Source organism: Danio rerio, chromosome 2 (genome assembly GCF_049306965.1).
Source record: "Danio rerio strain Tuebingen ecotype United States chromosome 2, GRCz12tu, whole genome shotgun sequence".
Taxonomy (NCBI): Eukaryota; Metazoa; Chordata; class Actinopteri; order Cypriniformes; family Danionidae; genus Danio; species Danio rerio.
Window position 1 is genome coordinate 5,745,787 of NC_133177.1, and position 23,256 is coordinate 5,769,042.

The following is a 23,256-nucleotide window of genomic DNA, read 5'->3' on the forward strand; positions in this document are numbered from 1 at the left end:
AATTTGCGATATGAATACGGTTTCAACAGATGGTTTGATTACTGTTGAACTTTTCCTAGGGAGTCTAACAAGTATTTTGGTAGAGAAATTGAAGAATCACAATGCAAATTACTTAAGAGTTGCCTTGTTTCTAGTCCAAATATATATATATATTTTTTACATATATTTTTCACTTTTAGAAATAATAAGTCAAAATTAAGTGAGATTTTTCTTAAAACAAGCTAAATAATGTCAATGGGGTAAGCAAAATAATCTTGTTTTAGTTTTAAATGCAGATATTTAGACATATTGGAGAAAAAAAATTCTAAGACAATTACATTGTATAAATAATTAAAAGCAACTAATCTTTGTTCCGCCTCCAAAAGTCAATTTCTTGACTTTCCAGATCAAAGGCCTTTTATGGTTAATCTTAGCTGTGACTCTAAAAATCCTGTGTTTTGTTTCACCTGGTCAGCTCTAAACTCAACATTGTAAATCCTGATATGTTATTATTGTGAATAAATGCATTACGCCAGGCAATTAATCTTTGTTATGCCTCCAAAAGTATAATTTATGATTCCAAACGTTTTAAACTCTCTTGAAATGCTCTGTCAGAGGCCTTAAAAACACACACAAATGATAAACCTTCACTTTATGGTTAATCTCAGCAGAGACTCTAAAAATGCTGTTTTGTGGCTCCTGGTTAACTATTATCCAGACTCAACAATGTAAATCTAGCGATGTGATTATTGATGATGTGCATATTGCGATTTCGAAGCTGAAGCGATATATTGTGCAGCCCTATCTCATGATGTTGGTACAGAAATAAATATATTACGCCAGGCAATTAATCTGTTACACATCCAAAAGCCATAATTTCTTGAGTGTAAATGTTTTATACTCTCTTGAATTGCTCCGTCACAAGCCTTAAAAACACATGCAAATGATAACCCTTCACTTTATTATGGTTAATCTTAGCAGCGACTCTAAAAATGCTGTGTTTTGTGGATCCTGGTCAACTATAATCCAGACACAACATTATAAATCCTGCGATGTGATTATTGCGAATGTACACATTGCGATATCAATGCTGAAGTGATATATTGTGCAGCCCTATCTCATGATGTTGAAACAGAAAAAGAAACCCCTCATCAGAAATAAATACATTACGCCAGGCAATTAATCTTTGTTATGCCTCCAAATGTCATAATTTCTTGAGTCCAAATGTTTGAAACTCTCCCAAAATTCTCCCATCACAGGCCGTAAAAACACATGCAAATGATAAACCTCCACTTTATTACAGTTGATCTTAGCAGCGACTCTAAAAATGCTGTTTTGTGGATCCTGGTCAACTATAAACTTGACTCAACATTGTAAATCCTGCGATGTGATCATTGCGGATTTGAACATTGCAATGTCAATGCTGAAGCGATATATTAAGCAGCCCTACACTGCAAAAAATGCTTTTCTTACTTGGATTTTTTGTCTTGTTTCTAGTCCAAATATCTAAAAACTCTTAAAATCAAAAAGAATTTTCTAGACAAGCAATGGGGTGCCAATGGGGTAAGAAAATAATCTTATGTCAAAAGGAATAACAAGATTATTTTGCTTGTTTTAAGGAAAAACTCACTTTATTTTGGCATATTATTTCTTAAAACAAGACAATGTTTTGCTTGCCAAAAAAATGCTTCTTGATAAAAGAATTTTTAGATATTTGGACTAAAAACAGGACAAAAAAAATCTAAGTAAGAAAAGCACTTTTTACAATGTATCTCATGATGTTGGAACAGAAATAAATACATTAATATAATCTATAATCTAGACTTAACATTGTAAATCCTGCGATGTGATTATTGCAAATGCGCATATTGCGATTTCGATGCTGAAGCGATATATTGTGCAGCCCTATCTCATGATGTTGGAACAGAAATAAATACATTACGCCAGGCAATTAATCTGTTACACCTCCAAAAGTCATATTTTCTCGAGTCCAAATGTTTTGAACTATCTTGAAATTCTCCATCACAGGCCTTCAAAACACATGCAAATCATAAACCTTTACTTTATTATGGTTAATCTTAGCAGCGACTCTAAAAATCCTGTGTTTTGCAGAACCTGGTTAACTATAATCCAGACTCAACATGGAAGATTCTGCAATGTGATTGCGGATGCGAACATCTTGATCTTTTTAAAGTCACAAAAGTGAGCAGCAACATGAATATTTTTTATTCAAGTACTGAAACAGAGTGTCATATTGACTATTGTGTACAATTATATGCTAACATTTAAATAAAATAGTTGCTTCCAAATCGAATACATAAATAAAAAAATAGTTAATTATTCATCACCTTATCGTTTTATGATGTTTTATATAAAATGTTTGGTAATTTTATAAAAGCTAACTAAATTTAATAATTATTAATTATCAGCAGTTGGTTTGCAGTAAAAGTGAACTACAAATATAACTCTGGTCTGTTTAGTAAACAAAACTACTAAAGTTAATCAGCGCAAGCATCATGCGTCATCTCATGATGTTGGAACAGAAAGAGAAACCCCTCATCAGAAATAAATACATTACCCTAGACAAATAATCTTTGTTATAGTTCCAAAAGTCCTTATTTCTTGAGTCCAAATATTTTAAACTCTAGAAATGCTTCGTCACAGGCCTTAAAACATATGCAAATGATAAACCTTGACTTTATTATGGTTAATCTTAGAAGCGACTCTAAAAATGCTGTTCTGTGGCTCCTCGTCAAATTTAACTTAATTTAACAAATTTAACTTAGGTCTGTTTAGTAAACAAAACTACTCAAGTTAATCAGCGCAAGCAGGAAATTTTAACATTTTAAATTATTTATTCATACAATAAAAACAACACCCAAAAAAAAAAAAATACTCAAAGCAAAAACCTTTTCCCACAATCGAGTGTCTTCAGTTTCCTAAATAAAAAAACACTGGTACACAAATAAAACCATAATGTCTTCAGTGTGCAGATCTGTGTGTGCACGTGTGTAAAAGGCAAAAGGAGTACCGCGTGATTTTGTGTTTAAAGGAAAGCATTTGCAAAAGACCTCCACATCTTATATAACATACCTCTCAGGATTCTTTCCTCGTGACAGCGCAGAAAGTCCCAGATGCGAACAGTTCCGTCATCAGAGCAAGTGGCAAATTTATTATCCGTAGGAGAGAAACTGAAGACACAGCAGGGAGAAAATCAACAATGAAGGATAACATAGCAGTTCTCTGTAGGCTCGACACCTTAAACCCTGCAGGGGCCCTTAGTGGATCTGACAAGGAACCATCCGTCTCCACAGCAGACTATGCTATCATACTCTCCTTTTAAAGGGATAGTTCACTAAAAATGACTCTTTCTCAAATGGTTTAAAACATTTATGAGCTTCTTTCTTCTGTTGAACAAGAAAGAAGATAATTTGCAGAATGTTGGAAACATGTGACTTCCATAGTTTTTGTTTTTCCTACTATCAAAGTCACAACTTTCCAATAATCTTCAAAGTAACTTTGTGTTCATAGAAGAAACTCAAAAGTTTGTAACAAGTGAAAGGCAAGTACATGACAGAATTTTTAGGTGAACTATCCCTCACTAAAACTCCAATGTGGACTGCCCTGAAACAGCTGTTCTGCTGTGAAAAGCCTAAAGGATTGAACTTTATTACCGACTTTATTCTGAGCCCTGCCGTGCAATATCAGGAAATGGAATGAAGATATGAAAGTTATATGGACTATTAATTTAATTAGTAGGGATGCTCCGGGCAGGACTTTTGGAGCAGATACAGAGTACTGATTCCTCATCACTGTGATCGGCCAATACAGAGATTCTGATGCTTGAAGCTTTATATAACTTTAACATTGCATAAAGCACATTTTCCACTCTAAGTGTGATACTTAAGTGGAGATCTCTCCTTTCCCAAGAGAATAAATGAAGGATGTTGGATATAATCTCTCAAACACGTCTCGTATAACTATGAGAACATGTCAGTCAGTTGCAGCTTTACAGAAAATAATAGACAAGATTTGGTAAGAAAAATGACTAATAAAGCGATTTAGAAACATTGCAAATGACGAAAGGAGAATTCAACATGTCTCATCAAGAAAACGTTTGGAGTGCTTATTTGATGCATAAGCAGTTGAAATGGATCTTCCTCTGCGTGTAAACCCGTAAACGAACACTTGCGATCGGTTAATGCGATCGGTCAGATTGGAGAGTACCAATCAAGTCTTAAAGTGATTATTAGCCAATACTGATCTCCGTCTGATCGATCGGAGCATCCCTATTAATTTGCTGAATGTGATCATTCCTTCAGACTTTCCTTCCAAAGGGCACACACAAGCACTTGGCCAAACTGAGCCTGCCTCAGTTCACCAACCTCCAAAAGCACACCATTTCTAAACACAAAGATTTAGCACACCACCTAAAACCATGAAATACAAGTGTTAAAGGATTAGTTCATCCAAAAATGAACATTTACTCACTATTTACTCTCCCTCGAGTGGTTTCAAATATTTATTTTGTGTTTTTGTATCCTGTTAAACACAAAAAGTACCTGAAAAAACTGTAACCATTAACTTGCAATGTACAAAAAATACAATAGAAGTATATGGTTACAGGTTTCAAGCATTCTTCAAAGTATTCTCTTTTGTGTTGGTCAGAATAAAGAAACTTATAAAGGTTTAAAAGAAGTGTTGGATGAGTAAAATGATGACAGAATTCTCATTTTTGAGTGAACTGCCCCCCCAAAAAATTGATATATTAAGCAAAAGCCTCTCTTCTACCTATTCCCCATGAGCAATTTTATTATCTAATAACCCTGACTTTAAATGAGGCTTCCTATGTTGTTTTTAAAGATATTGCAGTTCATCATTTCTGAAATGATGCTCTATGTTGTGTTTAAATGAGTGGCAGTGAATCTGGATGAACATGTTGTGCTTTTATACCCATAGAGTTGTGATATATTTATTCTTTATTTCAAGGAAGTTTATTTTTTTTATTAGTGAAAACTTGTTTTGAGGGTTGAAAGTGCGGCGCAGACTCTGATGTAGGGGCAACACAGATTCGGTCTCGTTAAACCATCGTGAACTTAAAAATTGTGTAGGTTTCCTACAATTACACCAGTGAATCTCCTCCGATACGGAGGCCTTTCCATCAACACTTTAATCCCTGAGGGTGTTTTAATGGTTGTTTCTTTCTTTTATTATTCTAGATTGCACCTTTGAGTATAAATAATTAGGAATGCTTTATTTAAAAGTGTGAAAAATACACCTTTTCTGTACAAAGTAGCTATGTATATAAAAGATGAGGATACATAACTCAGCCACAGGTGACAAATAAACACACGTATCAATCAAAAAGGACATGAACATTGAGCAGCACAGGGAAGAATATATCAGCACTGAGGAGAGCCCCCTACAGGCAGAGCCCTGCCACTGCAGGAGCAGTAACAGGCTTGGGTTAACTACAGAAAATGGTAGATTGTGTATAGACCTGGCCTCTCTAATCGCCTCCTTGTGAGCCTGGAACATCTTGACGTTATTCATGTTGGACTGCCAGTACTTCACATAACCTCCATGGTCGGCAGTTAACATCCACATGTCATTATGAGACCAGGTCATTGCCCTGACAGGGCTGTCATGAGCCTATAAAAAGGAAAGAAACATGGATAAATAAATAACGGACTTTGAGCAAGCTTTTGAGGTTATGAACAGGTTGTGTCTCTCTATGGTTACCTGTAAAATTGTCTCAAAGTTGAACGTGAGCCCATTCCATAAAGTAAACTCCCCACTGGAGGCACCTGTTACAAGTCGCCTGCCTTCAGGAGTCCACTATAAAAAAGGAAGAAAAGGACACAGACATTTAGTACATGGGGTTTTATAAGCCTGATTTCATGTCGAATTTAACTATTTTAGATCTATTCAAGTGGCTAATTCGTAGGACAGGGTTGATACTAGTGGTGTCAAAACTAATCTCCTCTTGGCTGTTATAGAGAAACTTGTTGATCCAGACACGAGCGTGTCTGCAGAGCAGGTTTTCTTCACCACGTCTATCATGGATCAGCTGTGATTGCTCCGTCCGTATATATCAGTGTCACTTGTCGGTGAACATCACCAGAGCGTTAGAGCCAATCGCAGCCCTTTCCGTTGAGCGCGTGACCTATCAAAGGCATTAAAGAACTCGCTCGACACCACCTCAAAAACAAGCAGGATAACATTTACGTTTGTTTATTTGCTAAATTATTGTGTTGCTAAGTAAAATATTAAACTGTTTATGGAAAGCATCGTCAATGCACCGTGATATCGAATTGAACGGAATCGATGGCATAATAACCGTAACCGAGCTAAACCATGGGACCAGTGTAGGCTCACACCTCTAGTTCATAGACATTTTTAATACTAAAATTCCAGGACCTTTTTTAAAACATTCAGGTAATGTCAAAGTGTGTGTGGTAAATTTGGGAAACAAACATGTTCAAACTTATTACAGCAGATAAAAAAGTGACACTCTGTATAGTTATTTTTACTTTTAAATCTGTAAAATAGTTGGAGAAAGTATCTTGCGGTCTGTGTGAACATTTCAGAAATGTTGGTTTGTGTTTTCTTGTTTATCTTTAATCGCTCACAGTATCTTACCTCTGTAGTTAGCAATAGTTTCAGAACACAACACATTTAAAATGTATCTTGAATTATAGTGAAAGCGAGAAAAAGAGCCGCAGCTGAAACTGAATTTGATTTTTTTTAAAACTTTTGCAACTGAAGTAGCTTTTTACCCCACATAGAGAATGTCATGTTAAAGGACCAATAAACCCTTTCATACACATTTAAAAAATGAAAACAAATAGATAAATAAATAATAATGAAACAGTTAAGCTAAAAAGAATACTTAAGATATCTAAAATATTCAAGTACACAGATATTTGTTAAACACTTCCATGACTTTACCAAAACATTTTAGGTTTATTGGTTTTTTTAAAACTTTTCAGGCAGGGGAAAATTCCATGGACTTTTCCAGGACAGTATGAACCCTTCATTCATACAATTTTTAATAATAATAAAAAAAATAGCGCCAATTCCCACCCCTCATTGGGGGATGTGCAAATCATACAAAAAATATATGAATGAGATAATAAAAATTAATACGAATTTAAATAAAAAAAAATGTTATGAATCGCAGTGAGACTGCATTAGTTTTACAGCAAAATGTATTTCTTATAACACTTACCCTCACAACAAACACAGGGCATTTGACTTTGTTGGTGGAGGTTCTGACAAACTTTGTCGTGACAGCATTCATAGGATTGCTAATCATGCCCACTGGGGGAACGAGCTACAAGAAAAGTGATTATTTTATTAGTGATATAAACTGAAAAAACACGCACAATAACTGTAAATAGCAGCAGTAGTAGTAAAACACTCACTTCATTATAGCAGCCTGCGTCTGGTTGAACAGCACGGAAATCTCGATGATCTCGCTGCCACAATCGATTCTGAAAAAGGGAGTCATTTGAAAAGTGTTAAAAGTGGCAGAGGAAGAGGGCTTGGTTTACAGTGAGATGCATTTCTTTATGATTTTAACTTTTTTATTGATTTCCTTATTAGCAACACATGCAAATGCATATCAAATGAAGAGCACTAACCTAATAGAATGGCTTTTATTGTAACTGTACAGATATAGATGGTACATTATATACATGTGCGACAAGACTAAGTGCATCTTACTCAGTGCAAACATGTAAATATATTCATTCATTTTCTTATTTGCTTAGTCCCTTTATTAATAAGGGGTCGCTACAGCAGAATGAACCGCCAACTTATCCAGAATGTTTTATGCAGCGGATGCCCTTCCAGCTGCAACCCAGTACTGGGAAAGTAAATATATTCTTACAATACAAATCAAACTTAACAAGTTACAGGAAAAAAAACTGTAGGGTGAGGTGAAAGCAGAACTATACCAAATAAATACATACAATAAAAAAGAGAGTTGTATTTCTGCTAGGCTAATACCTCTAGATGTCTGATGACGGATGGATTGTAATCGATGGTTTTGCGGTTGACGGCTTTTCTCATGCGCTTGCCGTCGAAGGTGAGCTGCTGCATGGCCTGCTGCTGGGCGAAGTCGGGCCTCTTGTAGAACAGCTGACGGGGAGCCTGGTGCTGGAAGCGAGGCATATGGAAGAACCGCGGAGGGGAGCCGATGTCAGTCGCCATGGTCACGGTTTAGTACACCTGAGGATATGGAGAGAAATTAAGGGTTCTTTCCGCTGGCTAAATTCAAGAGAACATCAGCAACTAAATGCACAGATCAATGCAAAACAACAACACATAGGCAAAAAAAACCATGGTTAATGACACGGATTCATTTTAGAAATGTATGTGATTGTGTGATTGAAAAATTTGGGCATAGACAACAACACTCTTTGGGGGGCGGGGGGTAAGTACAATACTACAAATCAATACACAAGGTTATCGACAACTTAAACCACCATCTTTAAATAAGAACCATTTTTCTCATTTTATTATGCAAGTAACCAAGTAAGTGTTACACAGGTTATGCTAATATGTTCTTTCAGTTGAACTGCAATGGATCAAAATAGCTTTCCAGGACTTTTTTTTGCAGGAATAAACCAATTAAGTGAAGATGGATGACTTGACTTAAAGAGAAACAGCTTTTCTAATTAGCAAAAACATTTCGAATAAATAACTTGGATTGCATAAAAAGCTGCTCACAAATGCCAAACACTGTGGCATGATGCAAATTATTGCATAGAAACCAACTCTTACTTCAAAAGAATTGGTATGTCAAAGAAAGACATTAATGTTTGTGGGTGTTGAGTGTCTGGAGACAAAAAGATCAATGCTTTTCAGTGAAAATCTTCATCACAGATTGAACTGTGAATAAATTAGTTCAGGATTTAAACTGTAGGGCAGCTTTGGTTAACTTTGAGGCATACGTGACTTCAAACACAGAAAGCAACAGATGTTTGCCCTTTCAACAGCAAACAGACACAAAGCTGATATTATAAAAGCAAATGATTTAATTTATTTCCTTTTATAGTATCAAGAGTGGCTCAAAGCAATGTATAGAAACTTTTTACAGGGTTTCTGCAGGTTTCACCAAGTTAAATTTAAGACTTTTTAAGACCATTATGAATGAAAAAACTGATTTTGCCTTTGAATATCACAGTTAGAAAAGATTTTCAGTTGCCCTATCAAAAAATGACTAAAGTTTAAAACATTTAATAATACAATAATAATCATTTTGTTTGAATATTTTTTTAGTAATTTTCAAGTAAATTTCACGAATGCAATAACCCTTACCAAGAATAGCACAAAACATAGCTGTCAATTACTTCAGTCTACAATAATAATAATAGGGGTCAGGTCAGTATCCTCAGCAGTAAATAAATTGAGAACTTAAGCAAATGTTACTGTAAGGAAAGTATTTAAATGCTATGTTTAAATAAAAAGTTTAAAGTTTTATTGAGATTGGGATTGTTGGTGATTGTATAGGTGTTAATGGGCAGATTGGGTAGCTATAAATTAACAAAGGAAAATTAAGACTTAGGGAAATAATTAAGACAAATGAAAGATTAGGACCTACAACACAACACTTCAGTAGAGTTAAAACTTTAAGGCCTAAAATTTAGCTTTTGAGATTTAAGACATTTGAAGACTTTTTGAGAGCCCGCAGAAACCCTGTTTTAGTTATCCCAATAGCACTATGCATTTTACATTTGCATATGAATTTCAGCAAATTTGTCATTAGCATGTAATAAATACATGTGTAATCAGTGTATTAATGTACAACAGTTGGCAAGACCTTATTCTTAACTACTAAGAAAGCAGCAGTTTTGTGATGTAACTCACTCTTTAAAAGTTAAATACTCTCAGTACATAGACAACTCTGGAATTGTATTTGGCAACCATTAGAGCTGAAAGGCAGCTACAGCAAGGTATCTGTGCTGGTCTAGCTTAAAAGAGTAAATTATGTTAAAGACCTTAGGAAAATCTTTTTTTAACTAATTTTAAAGGCTATTAAAGTATGAAATTAACTTATTGTTGTTGGAAAAAAATTCAAGAAAAATGTGCTATAAACAGAACGACTAAAGTACAATCTCATTGTGAACCTATTATCTGCATGTAGCAAGTCCCAGAGCACTGATTACAAAAGAGTTAGGTTGTGACTCAACATTATGTGCTCATCACATACTAGATGCATCAGGGTGACAAATGACAGGTGTACCATTTCCTATGCTAATCATTTTGCTAAATAAGTCTGTGTAATACATCACAATAATAAAAAATAAAATCACAACGTGTCATTATGAGATTTTATACCTTTAAACACTAACAGTGTAACATGCATTTAGTCATTAGCTTAAAGCAGGGGTGCCAATACTCTGTACTGGTGGGCTGCTGTCCGGCATATTTTAGTTCCAACCCCAATTAGACACGCCTGTACCAGCTAATCAAGCTTTTTCTATACTAGACACCTCCCGACGGGTGTGTTAAAGAAAGTTAGAGCTAAACTATGCAGGACACTGGCCCTTCCAGAATTGAGTTTGGGCACCCCTGGCTTAAAGAAACACTCCACTTTTTTTTAAAAAAAGGTTCATTTCAAGCATGGCATAATATTGTGTCTGCTGCAAAAATACAAACATCATTTATACTATTTTATAATTATATATTCTGAAGTATTACTATTTACAGACAATGTGTAATCTCATTTCTCCTGCTGCAATGACATTATGCAGTGCCTGAAAATAGCCCCCAGCTAGGTCACTTCCAAAGTGACCACCTGCTTGCACAGGAATTGTGTGCGGGTTGTGCTGCGTTACATCATTGCATCTGATGCCGCCATGGTTCCTTGATTATTATGCGAGAGAGTATAGTTCCTATGCATATTGGTCTAGAAAATAGCAACATTACTTTTTTTCCTGTACACAATGAAACTGCAGTTATAAGCATTAAAAAGTAAATGTAAGCTTTTTGGTCACTTTTAAGCAAGATACTATTGATCTAATCGAATTCAATGATCTATGCAAAGCAGGAAATGAAACGTTATTAGTCGTAATAATAAAGGATCTTTGCTGCAATAATTTTTTTTTTTCCAGTGAGATGCTAATGGTCTAATTCGATTTAATGATTTATGCTAAGCTAAAAGTGCTACCACCAGACATGAAGATCAGCTGACTGGATTTTTTTAAACGGTAAAACTCAGCTGTTTAACTCTAAGGGGAGTTGTAAAATTAGCCTTTTAAATAATTTAAACAAATAAAATAAAAAACATGTTCCTTTCAAATTAATTGTATCTGATTTTTTTATTTAGGTTTAACAATGTGGTCAAGTTGAACCATTCATACTATTTTACAGGTTACCAAATCTTAAAAAAAAATGTTTCCACCACTTGATGTCCCATGTAAAATCTGGGTCCAAAACCAAAACAGGCTGGGAATACCCTAACCGATGCAAATGATTATTTCTGTGTGTGAAAAGTACATTTTTATTCCTTCAAAGAAATTCACAAACCTTTGAAAATAGAGAATTCACATTATGCACCATTCAATCGAATGTAATACATACACACACACACCATAAACTCAGAAATAAAACAGTTCTTCTGCAATACAAGTCACCAAGTCATCCATCAACACATAACAGGTAATGATGATGATGATGATACAGATCATGTATTTTTGAAAGAGTGAACAAATGCTATCTGTATGGCTACTCATGTATTTGAATACTGCCAGTATGTTTGCCTAAATACAACACACTTTCAGTTTGCTTGCAGCTATTTTAATGTAATCTATGATCAAGTCATTGTATTACTTCAGTAGAAGAATTTTATAAAAAATTAAGAGTTGCTTTCGATCCAATGCGCTTTCAATGAGATTAAAAGTAATGTAAAAATTGAGGGGAAATAATTTAAGTAACACTGACGTGTCTGTGAACGCCAGTATCAGTGTTGGGGAAAATTACCTTAGAAAGTAATGCATTACAATATCGAGTTACTCACCCCCAAAAAAGTAACCAGTAGAGCTACTTAGTTACTTGTTATGGTAAGTAATGCGTTACATTACTTTTGAGTTACTTTCGCGTATTCTTCCAGAATTTGCAGGGTTTTTTCTTCGTTTTTTTTAAACAGAGGAGTTAACAACACAATGTATAACCTTCACCTTTACAAATTAAACAATCAAAATTAATGTGCATAAATGTTATCTTTTAAAAACTTCCTGACCGCAGAGCTCTATATGACAAAAAAACTGATTAATGACAGCTTAAAGCAATGGTCTCAAACTTAATTCCTGGAGCGCCACAGCTTTGCACAGTTTATCTCCAACCACCTCACACCTGCTTAATAGTCTCTAGTAGTCTTGAACACCTTGATTAGTTGGATTAGCTGTGTTTGATTAGGGTTGGAGCAAAACTGTGCAGAGCTGCGGCCCTTCAGGAATTGAGTTTGAGATCTATGGTTTAAAGCAATGTGCTTGCTACTTTTGTACTATTTGCTTTTTAAAAAATAAAATCCCTGTCCATTCATATAACGCTCTTTTACTTTTCTTCCATGTGTTCAAAATAGGCATGGGACGATAACCGTTTTCAAGGTATATCATGATTTGGAAAAATCAAGGTTTTAAAACAGTCAAAATTGTCTGCAATACCATTTCTAAGGTATGTTGAAGATTATTTATTTACTTTTTTTGTTTCGTTTTTCAGGACAACAGTATCTCCAGCTGAAAATATATGCAAAGATGCCGTTTTAAATTGTAAAACAAATCAAATCTGTTTTTTAAACTAATGAAGACAGAAGAAGTCAATGATTTATTGTTATAAATGTTTCTTAAAATCATATTTATTGTGTTTAAAAGGGAAAAAAGCTTTTGTTTTTTTACCCAGACATTCAAAAAGAATGTCGCATATATACTGCAAAATTGTAATATTTTTACCCAAGGTTATCATACCATCAGAATCTTATACCGGCCCATGCTTAGTTCAAAAGAAAGAGAATATTTCAATTACAGAAATGTAAAGCTCTGCCGTGTTCATTTCTGTCTGTCTGTCCCTGCAGTCTCTGATTGCGTGCGGGATTCCACGTGACTATAATCATTTTAAAATAAGCAATTTATTTTTTCAAAGTAAATTAATTAATCTAAAAACTAACATAACATTTTTAAAGCAACTCAAATATTATTACTTTTTTCCTTTTAAATGTAATGCGTTACTTTGTTCGTTACTTAGAAAAGTAATATTGTTATGTAACTCGCGTTACCCCAACACTGGTCAGTATAATTGTTTTTCCGAGTTAGCTTCACGTCTTTTCTTTGGGTGGCGTGTTACTACTACCATGATGTTGTAACACAGAACCCATTACAAGCATATGAAAATCAACAAGGTATAATCACATTTTTACACTGAACGTAGAAAATTGAAACAAAACGTGAATTGGCAGCTGATGATGCACAATTTATACCTGTAGTCTCTTGCTCGGGGTCGTAACTCTCTTCAGTTCGAGGTCTGTTAGCCGTTAGCCAGCTAACACACACAATACCTGGTGCTACCAGAGGCCTTCACAAACAGGCCACATTTCTACTGCCTACCACACTGAGAATACAATCTCCTAACAAATAAGTGTGTTTATTAGAGAGCAGAATCTGTCCGCGGAAGCAGAAAGCCGAGTGCGGGCTGTGAGAGCGGTTATTTCTTTCCTGTCTCCCGCACAGCGTGTTTAAATGGCGCCCGGTCAATACTTGAGGAACTCACCCAAATATCCAGTGCTGACTGAGTATTAATATAGCTAAATTTAACACACGACTCTTCCTTGGGGAGACTTTTACATCTCTTTCTGAAAACGGAATGTCAACTGTCTCCAAATTCGCTATTTTTTTACGATAAATCACCCCCCTGCCTCCATCTCAAGGCTTCCTCTCTCATCTTGTTGCTGTGAACTCCGAAACGACGTCGTGACGTCAGACGTATCGGCGGGACAACTGCGTCACTGCATGTTTACTTCCCTTTCAGTAGTGGAGGGCTAAATTCTGTATTTCTCGGATGATGGTCATGCTCTCGATCTTATTGTAAATTTTTTTGTGTTACACTGTAAATTTTTTATACACAAAAATAAGTTTCTAAAAACAATAACTGTTTTTAATACTTTCCTTGTTGAAATTTCGTATAATATTGAATCTCTTAAGCTTATTAATAATAAGAAAAATAATAAGTTTCTTAAAGCTTATGACAATCTTTTTTGTTAATGTTTGAGGCGGTGTATTTTTTATTTTTTCTCTCTGTCTTCTTTCTTATTTTTTGTTATTGTATTTTTTCCTCAATGCAGTGATGTTATTTTTCTTGTATTCAATAAAAAAAATTTTTTTTTTAAATAAATAAATAAAAAAAATAAATAGTGGAGGGCTAAAGCTACGTTGTGAACATTTCATGAAAGAGAACAAACAATATTGTACTGAACTGTGTATTATTAGAAACAGAAAAGCTTAAAAAACATATGAAGCATTATGTACATTTCATTTGGTTAATTAAATGTTTTTATTATTATTATCTTAACTTTGTATTTATGTTTACCCTCGGCAACTGTTTATACTTACTATAATGTTAATATAATTTCTCTCATTTTTATTTTGTTTTATTTGTTCATAATTGTTGTGAAATCCATAAAATGACAAAACAGTGTAATTTACATTTTATTTGTTTACGTATACATTAATTTATTTAATAATTTAATATTTCATTCATTCATCCATTTTCTTTTTGGCTTAGTCCCTTTATTAATCCGGGGTTGCCACAGCGGAATGAACTTACGCAACTTTACGCAGCGGATGCCCTTCCAGCCACAACCCATCACTGGGAAACACTCATTCACACACATACACTACGGACAATTTAGTTTACCCAATTCACCTGTACCACATGTCTTTGGACCAGTGGGGGAAACCGGAGCACCCGGAGGAAACCCACATGAACACGAGGAGAACATGCAAACTCCACACAGAAACGCCAACTGACCCAGCTTGAACCAGTGACCCTCTGTGAGGCAAACATGCTACCTATTGCGCCAATGCATCACCATATCCTATACAAGTTTTAGGAACAACAAATAATCACTTGGCTTATAGTTGATCATTTGGTATCAGAAGTGGCTTAAATGAAAGGCCTCTAGATTACGCTTATTTTGCTAAAATAAAATATGAGTATGCCTTGATTTTGAATTATTTCATTAGGACAGTAAGGTCTGACTCTGCTTAGACAAAAGTCTTGTCACATAACAGAAATAATGTCCAGTATAGAATATAAAGTCATGGTGCAGTGGAAACAGAATGAATTTTGTGAATGACTCCCATGAGCTTGGAGGACTGCATCCATACATCTCTGACAGTAATTTGGAATGGCAAAGAAAGTGATCTTGCGGGACTTCCAGAGGTTATCAAGAATTTTTAGATTCACCTTCAATGCCTCCTCCTTCATCTTACCCCAGTCATGCTCACTAATGTTCATCTCTGGTGACTGGGCTGGCCAATTCTGGAGCACCTTGACCATCTTTTCTTTCAGGAACTTTGATGTGGAGGCTGAAGTATGAGAAGGAGCGCTATCCTGCTGAAGAATTGTTGCCATCCACTCTGAAGATTTCTCACACGCCCCGATACTGAATGTAACCCCAAACCATGATTTTTCCTTTACCAAACTTGACTGATTTCTGTGAAAATCTTGGGTCCATGCGGGTTCCAGTAGGTCTGCAGTATTTGTGATGATTGGGATGCAGTTCAACAGATAATTCAAAGGAAAAATCTACCTTATGCCACTTTTTTCCAAGTTATTATTTGTTGCTTACAACTGGGACCAAGGACAAGACTTTTGTCAGGTAGTATATATATATATATATATATATATATATATATATATATATATATATATATATATATATATATATATATATATATATATATATATATATATATATATATATACATATATAAATATATATATATATATAAAAATATCCATTAAATCCCAGACAAAGCTAATGGATAATGTAGCTAAATGTCCTCTAAATTGTGAAGACACAACAATCCATTAGGAGCCGACATTAGTTTTTTCAAATGAACAAACATGATCCGTTTTCTTTTTGCTCAACATATTATTACCGAAAAACCCTCTTTATAGTTGCAGAAAATGTCATTTATTTGATCACTTAATTGACAGGACTGATAAGTTTTTATTTATTTATTTTCAGATGCAAAACTCCAGGGTCAGCTGGATGTCAAGCTTAGGTTTCAAATTACAGCTATTTCGATCCAACGCCAGTCATTGGGGCGAGGAGATGATTGACAGATAAATGGGCGGGGCCAGAGCTCTACGTGTGCCTTCACTGCACGTTTATCGTGCTATTAGGAATCGAGGATGAGGAGGAAGAGGAGCTGACAATCCGCTTCGATGATCATCCCCGCGCTCAATCCGTAGGTCACAGCGATTTCTTAATCTGATTTTGATGTTTATGTTTTGAAGGTTGACTATATCCGTACTGCTATATTAAACATGCTGTTGGAGCATGACACTTATAGATTTCTTTACAAAACTGCTTTGCATGTGCTTGTTGTGAATGTTTAATGAATACTAAATGTCTTTCTGTCCTCTCTGGTTTATTCAACAGCTTTTGCAAGACTTATTTAAGGGCATTGGGACCAGCATGAAACATCTGACCATTCTCCTTAAAGAGACAGTACACTTTAATATCTGACATATGCATCTATATCAGCAATAACAACATTAGTCTTTATAAAACATGTAAAGTATATTAATTCAATTCAAGAACATTTGTATAGGGCTTTTCACAATAATAATTGCTTTACAAAAGGTGCACATACAATCAAACGAGGAACTGTTAATGTTATTAGTTACCTTTAACTAATTGACTAGTAGCTAATAGTTTATAAACATATAAATAAACATAGATAACTTACAGTAATATAGTATATGAGAAAATAAAGTGACATAGAAAATATTCACAATTATTTATTAAAATATTCAATTATTATTTTAATAAATAAGCTTGGAACTGAGTTGATCTGTGATTATGATGAGCAAATGCACTTTATGATGTTTCCAACAATCCTATAATCATATTTATCCAAGTATATAGCAAAACATGCTGCATTTGAGCGCAGTAACAGATTGTCTGCTGATCAGTAACGCACGGTCAGCCTGTAACAATGACCTCATCCAGAAGGAGGCAGTCACCCTGTGTATTAATGTGTCCAAGCAGCAGCCCTTTCCTTCTGCTCGGGTCAGCACTTTGCGTGTACCTGTCTATGACGACCCTAATGAAGACCTGTACAGGTATTTTGACCGCTGTGCTGATGCTATAGCCAGTGAGGCAGGACGGGGGGGTCGGACCGTTGTGTACTGCAAGAACGGACGCAGCCGCTCAGCTACTGTCTGCGTGGCCTATTTGATGAAGCACCAGAGTCTCACTCTAACAGATGCCTTCCAGGTATGAATAATGTTTACATCAAATTCAGTTTGGATATTAAACAGTTTTAGTCAGGAAACATGTAGCATTAAAGAATATTTAAAGGATAATTCACCTCAAAAATGGCAATTTTTCATCATTTGCGCATTATTCACTTTTCACAAACCTCTTAGTTTTTTTTCCTGATGAACACAAAATAAGATATTTTGAAAAATGCTGAAATCCTGTAACCCTTGACTCCCATGGTATTTATTTTTTACTAGTTTGGAAGTCAAGAAACTCAAAGTTTTGAAAACTCTTGATGGTGAGAAAATAGTGAGTAAATTAAAAAAAAATTTGGTGAAATATCCCTTTAAGTAGCTATTTTATTCTTGTTATTTTCAAGGGTAAGTTCACCCAAAAATGAAAATGCTGTTATTAATTTCTCACCCTCATGTCATTTCAATCCCCTAAGACCTTGTTAATTTTCTGAATACAAATTAGGATATTTTAGATGATATCTGAGAGCTCTCTTATTCTTCACAGACAGCAAGATTCCCAGTAAGGTTGATTAATCATTTTAGAGAAATTTACGGCCGTTAAAATGACTAAAAAGTCTTAAAATTCTATTTTATGAGGGATTTTATTTTGTATAATTAATTGTATGCTAAAGTTTGCCTGAATTTAATCTGTGAATTGATGCTTTGTCATTTATGAAATCGATAAAATCCTGCTAGATTTGACATCATACTGTTTTGTTTACTGCTGTAACTGAGGCAACACATCTATTTCTGCAATATGACCTTATTCTTTACACGTACCAGCAGGTGCCGCCATGGACTGATTACACCCAGGCGCCATTTTTAAAAGTGGAAGCGAGGCTGAAATGGAAAGAAACTCAGAAAAATTGCCTAGAGTCACACAGGAACGTTGTGTACCTGGCTGTGCATCTTATCATCAAATAAAAAAAATGACAGAAATTTATAATGTCACCCCTTTCTGAGTGACCGCCCTGCAGAAAAATCTAGCTTAAACCCACCTAGGATGATTGGCTGGTTTTAGCTGGTCGACCAGCCTGGTTTTAAAGAGGTTTTGGCCACTTCCAGGCTGGTTTCCAGCCATTTCCAGCCTGGTCTTAGCGGGTCTGGCTGGAAAGTGATCAGCTAAAACCATCTAAAACCATCCTGGTTTAAGCTGGACTTAGCTGGTTTTGGCTGTGCTCCCAGCCTGGCTAGACTGGTCAAGCAGGTTTTAGCTAGTCATCTCCAGCCTGTCCAGCTAAAACCAGGCTGGAAATGGCTGGAAACCAGCCTGGAAGTGGCCAAAACCCCTCTAAAACCAGGCTGGTCGAACAGCTAAAACAAGCCAACTATCCTGGGCTGGTTTAAGCTGGATTTTTCAGCAGGGCGAACGTCCATTCTGATTTGATTTTGAAAATAAAAAGGGAAATCAGACCTAACTTTCGGCTATGTTAATGGAAATGGGACTAGTTAGCAAAGGTTTTCTTTCCCAAACACACGTATTAGATGCCATTCATCAAACTCACGTTAATTGACTGATTCGTTCACTACATTAGACTTCTAATAGTAGACTTGATTCTAAATTTCGGTACTGAAATTTAAAAACCGTCAATTTCCCACTAATATTTAAGCACTGTTGTACGCAACCTTAAACACAGCTGATTTGTCATTGTGTTCATATGCTCAACAGAAATGACTGTGATTGGCCGGGCATCCGTTCACCGCACTTCACCGATGTTTACCGAGTGCAAACACAGGCTAGTAATCGACTGATCTTCACGGCTTTAAAACGCTCCAGCATCCCTGTATGTCTGTTTGCACTCTCTGAAAAGTGGTGACCTGTTGACTGTCACGGCCAATCATAGTCATTTCTGTTGAGCACTGGTGAATACCAGGTCAAATCAGCTATTAAAATGACGGCCGCGTGAAATAACAACACATAATTTGCAATCTCCAGACAGGTATATAGGGCTACGTTTCCAGAATAAGCCTATGTTGCAACTGTCTGTCTTTGAAAAAAGGGAAGGAGCTACTCTGTCCTGCCCTGTCTTCCTGTTTCAGTTGAGATTATGTCAAATATCGAATACATTTACATTTAGTCATTTAGCAGACGCTTTTATCCAAAGCGACTTACAAATGAGGACAAGGAAGCAATTTACACAACTAAGAGCAACAATGAATAAGTGCTATAGGCAAGTTTCAGGTCTGTAAAGTCTAAGAAGGAAAGTATTAGTAGTATTAGTAAAAAAAAATTATTTATTTATTTATTTATTTATTTTTTTGGGTACAGTTAGTGTGATATTCAGAGGCAATTGCAGATTAGGAAGTGAAGTGGAGAATAGCAGAATGCACATTTTAAAGCACAAAATCACATTTCAAAGCAGCTCTTCTGTTGTTTCCATGTTTTCTAACAGGTAGTAAAAAGTGCCCGATCAGTAGTCGAGCCTAACCCAGGATTCTGGAGTCAGCTGGAGCGATATGAGCAGGAGCTGAAGATCAGGAGGTCAGGCAGTAGAAAATCCAAACTCCCTCCACCTTAACTTTATTCCATCTCCACATACTACATTGTCAACCTTTATGGCTAGACCTGTTAATATAATGCTTGATGAAAATTAAGAGCTTAGATGCAGCTATGAGTATGAATTCCTTTAAATTAGGATACGTGCCTTATATTGTCATCCTCAAGTTGTTGTATTTATTGCCATTTTTGAAAACTTAAATGGCTTTTTAAAGTGCTTTTTTACCTTAATTATGTTGTTTTCTGCTAAATAGACTGCAGTTTTTCTGATGGAGACGAGTCCCTTTAACAAACCTAGAGAACCTCAAAACTGCAAAAATATTTTCACAGAATAGAATAACACCAAGTCCTAACTACACACAGGATAAAGAGAAATGACCATTTTAGTTTCTATTTCCACAAAGTCACAGCAAAACAATGGCATAAACTACTATGCCAATGATCACCTCAGGTACAGACTATATGCTTTATCCAGTGTTAAATGCTACCAATGTGAGTTTGAATACCATTATAAGTGACATTTATGTCCATACGTCTGAAAACGGCAGCAGACACACCTCAGATATTGAAAATAAACGGTTCGAAAACAAAATTCAGAAAGTGACTCACAATGTGCACACAATGTCTGTATTTAAATGTTTCTGTTGTGTCGCATCATAAGGAGTTCCTAAAGTGACATGTGGGGAAAAAATATTGAAGACGTTAGCGTGCTCACGTGATGTCGTGCACACGCAATATGTATGTCCATGTCATATGCACACAATAGGTATGTCTATGTCATATGAAGCAATCCGTATGTGGTGCACACACAGTATATGTCTATGTCATGCGGATGCAATGCGTATGTCGTGCACACGCGACATATATGTCTATGTTGTGCGCACACTTATAAAAGAACCAGAGCTGATTTTAAATGGAATTAGTCTATTTCACAACAAATGTAATAATAAATATATTCGACAACTTTTTCAAAATAAAAAACATAATGTTCCTAAAGGCAAATTTTACTGGGCATCCTTCCTTGACACAACAGACTGGAAAAAAGCCTGGCTATTACCTCATAAGTACTGCATTCCCAATAAAACAAAAGAGGTTCATTTCAAAATTCTTCATAAAATATACCCAGTAAACGGTACTTTGGCAAAGTATTTGGAGATTGACAGTTCATGCACATTTTGTAAGAGTGAAGACGAAACGCTGATTCACATATTTTTTCAATGTGAAAGTACAAAAAACTTTTGGAAAAACTTATATCTCCATATAGGTAACCACATTGCTTCTTCCAGACCCTTTCATCTTCAGGATGTCGTTTGTTATTATGGAGGTGGGGCTGATGTATCAGAGACTTACATTATTGACTTTTTTATTTTGTATGGAAAATATTTTATCCATAAACAAAAATTCTCCAGTTCGCAGCCTTCTTTTTCACATTTTTTAATAGAAATTGATGTTTTTATTAAATCTCTTAGATTAGTTAATAATAAGAAAAGTGATAGATTTTTAGTTTTTTATGATAAATATTTTGGAAACAGCACGGATACATAAGTCCTCCTTTCCTCTTGCTGTATTTGTGTTATGTATATGTTTAAATTTTATTTATTTATTTATTTATTTTCCCTCTTTTGTTTCTTTTTATTTAATTTTTAAAGTTTATATTATTTATCCTGATCTGTTATTGTCATTGTGTTCTTTTGTGTAAATTGAATTTTGTATGTTTGTTATTGAATTCAATAAAAAAAAAAAAAAATGTTGTGCGCACACTGTGTATATGGTGCACGCGATATATATGTCTATGTTGTGCGCACGCTATATGCATGTCGTGCACACGCGATATATATATATATATGTCTATGTTGTGCGCATGCTATACGTATGTAGTGCACATGTGATATATATGTCTATGTTGTGCGCACGCTGTGTGTATATCGTGCACGCTATATATATGTCTATGTTGTGCGCACGCCATATGTATGTCGTGCACACGCGATATATATATATATATGTCTATGTTGTGCGCATGCTATACGTTTGTAGTGCACATGTGATATATATGTCTATGTTGTGCGCACGCTGTGTGTATATCGTGCACACGTGATATATATATATATATATATATATATATATATATATGTCTATGTTGTGCGCATGCTATACGTATGTAGTGCACATGTGATATATATGTCTATGTTGTGCGCACGCTGTGTGTATATCGTGCACGCGATATATATGTCTAAGTTGTACGCACGCTATATGTGTCGTGCACACGCGATATATATATATATATATATATATATATATATATATATATATATATATGTCTATGTTGTGCGCATGCTATACGTATGTAGTGCACATGTGATATATATGTCTATGTTGTGCACGCTGTGCATTTGTCGTGCACGCAATATATATGTCTATGTTGTACGCACGCTATACGTATGTCGTGCCCACACGATATATATGTCTACGTTGTGTGTAAACTATACTTATATAAGTCAGAATTATTAGCCCCCCTGTTTTTTTTTTTTTTTTTCAATTTTTGTTTAGTGGAGAGAAGATGGTTTCAACACATTTCTAAACATAATAGTTTTAAAAACTTTTCTAGTAACTGATTTATTTTATCTTTGCGATGATGACAGTAAATAATATTTGACTAGATGTTTTTCAAGACACTTCTATACAGCTTAAAGTGAAATTTAAAGACTTAACTAGGTTAATTAGGTTAACTAGGCAGATTAGGGTAATTAGACAAGTTAATGTGTAATGATGGTTTGTTCTGTAGACTATCAAAGAAAAAATATCTTAAAGGAGCAAATAATTTTGTCCTTAAAATGTTTATAAAAAAAATGTAAAACTGCTTTTATTCTAGCCGAAATAAAACAAGTAAGACTTTCTCCAGAAGAAAAAATATTATCAGACATACTGTGATCATTTCTTTGCTTTGTTAAACATCATTTGGGAAAATATATATAAAAATAATTAATTCTGTCTTCAACTGTATGTCATGCAGATCTATGTCACATATGTCGTTCACATGCGATACGTATGTTGTGCACACTCGATATGTATGTTTATGTCATATACATGCGATATGTATGTCTATGTTGTTCACACTGGATATATATGTTGTGCACATGTGATATATATGTCGATGTCGTGCAAATGTGAAAGTCTTCATCAGTAGTATTTCTTCCACATGTCACTTAAGGGGCTCCGTAGCATTGCGTTTGGTGCAGACAGCCCAATTGCTTGTCACTGTAAGCTTGTTG

At 35.1% G+C, this 23,256-nt stretch overlaps 2 protein-coding genes across 10 annotated transcripts in view; one reads left to right on the forward strand and one right to left on the reverse strand.

Moving 5' to 3' along the window:
• Positions 1–13,946, reverse strand: part of wdr33 (WD repeat domain 33) — a 33,087-nt gene extending 19,141 nt beyond the window's left edge. For 4 of the 9 annotated variants that reach the window (XR_012386854.1, XR_012386859.1, XR_012386849.1 and 1 more), the window contains exons 1-7: positions 13,463–13,938; positions 7,993–8,214; positions 7,407–7,475; positions 7,211–7,315; positions 5,722–5,817; positions 5,480–5,631; positions 3,073–3,170 (exon numbers count right to left, since the gene is read on the reverse strand). Coding sequence is in view for 5 of the 9 variants with exons in the window: in XM_073916049.1 (XP_073772150.1) it covers positions 3,073–3,170; positions 5,480–5,631; positions 5,722–5,817; positions 7,211–7,315; positions 7,407–7,475; positions 7,993–8,196 (724 nt within the window). In the remaining 4 variants the exon portion in view is untranslated. Of the gene's footprint in view, positions 1–3,072; positions 3,171–5,197; positions 5,632–5,721; positions 5,818–7,210; positions 7,316–7,406; positions 7,476–7,992; positions 8,215–13,462 lie in introns of those variants that run through there. The other 5 variants (XR_012386861.1, XM_009297073.5, XM_073916055.1 and 2 more) reach the window with 3 other exon arrangements.
• A 2,441-nt stretch (positions 13,947–16,387) lies between these two features.
• Positions 16,388–21,734, forward strand: dusp28 (dual specificity phosphatase 28). The gene is made up of 3 exons (XM_001344284.9): positions 16,388–16,457; positions 16,652–17,491; positions 19,884–21,734. The coding sequence occupies exons 2-3, from the start codon at positions 17,147–17,149 to the stop codon at positions 20,007–20,009; spliced, it is 471 nt and encodes a 156-aa protein (XP_001344320.3). The 5' UTR covers positions 16,388–16,457; positions 16,652–17,146; the 3' UTR covers positions 20,010–21,734.
• Positions 21,735–23,256: the final 1,522 nt, after the last annotated feature.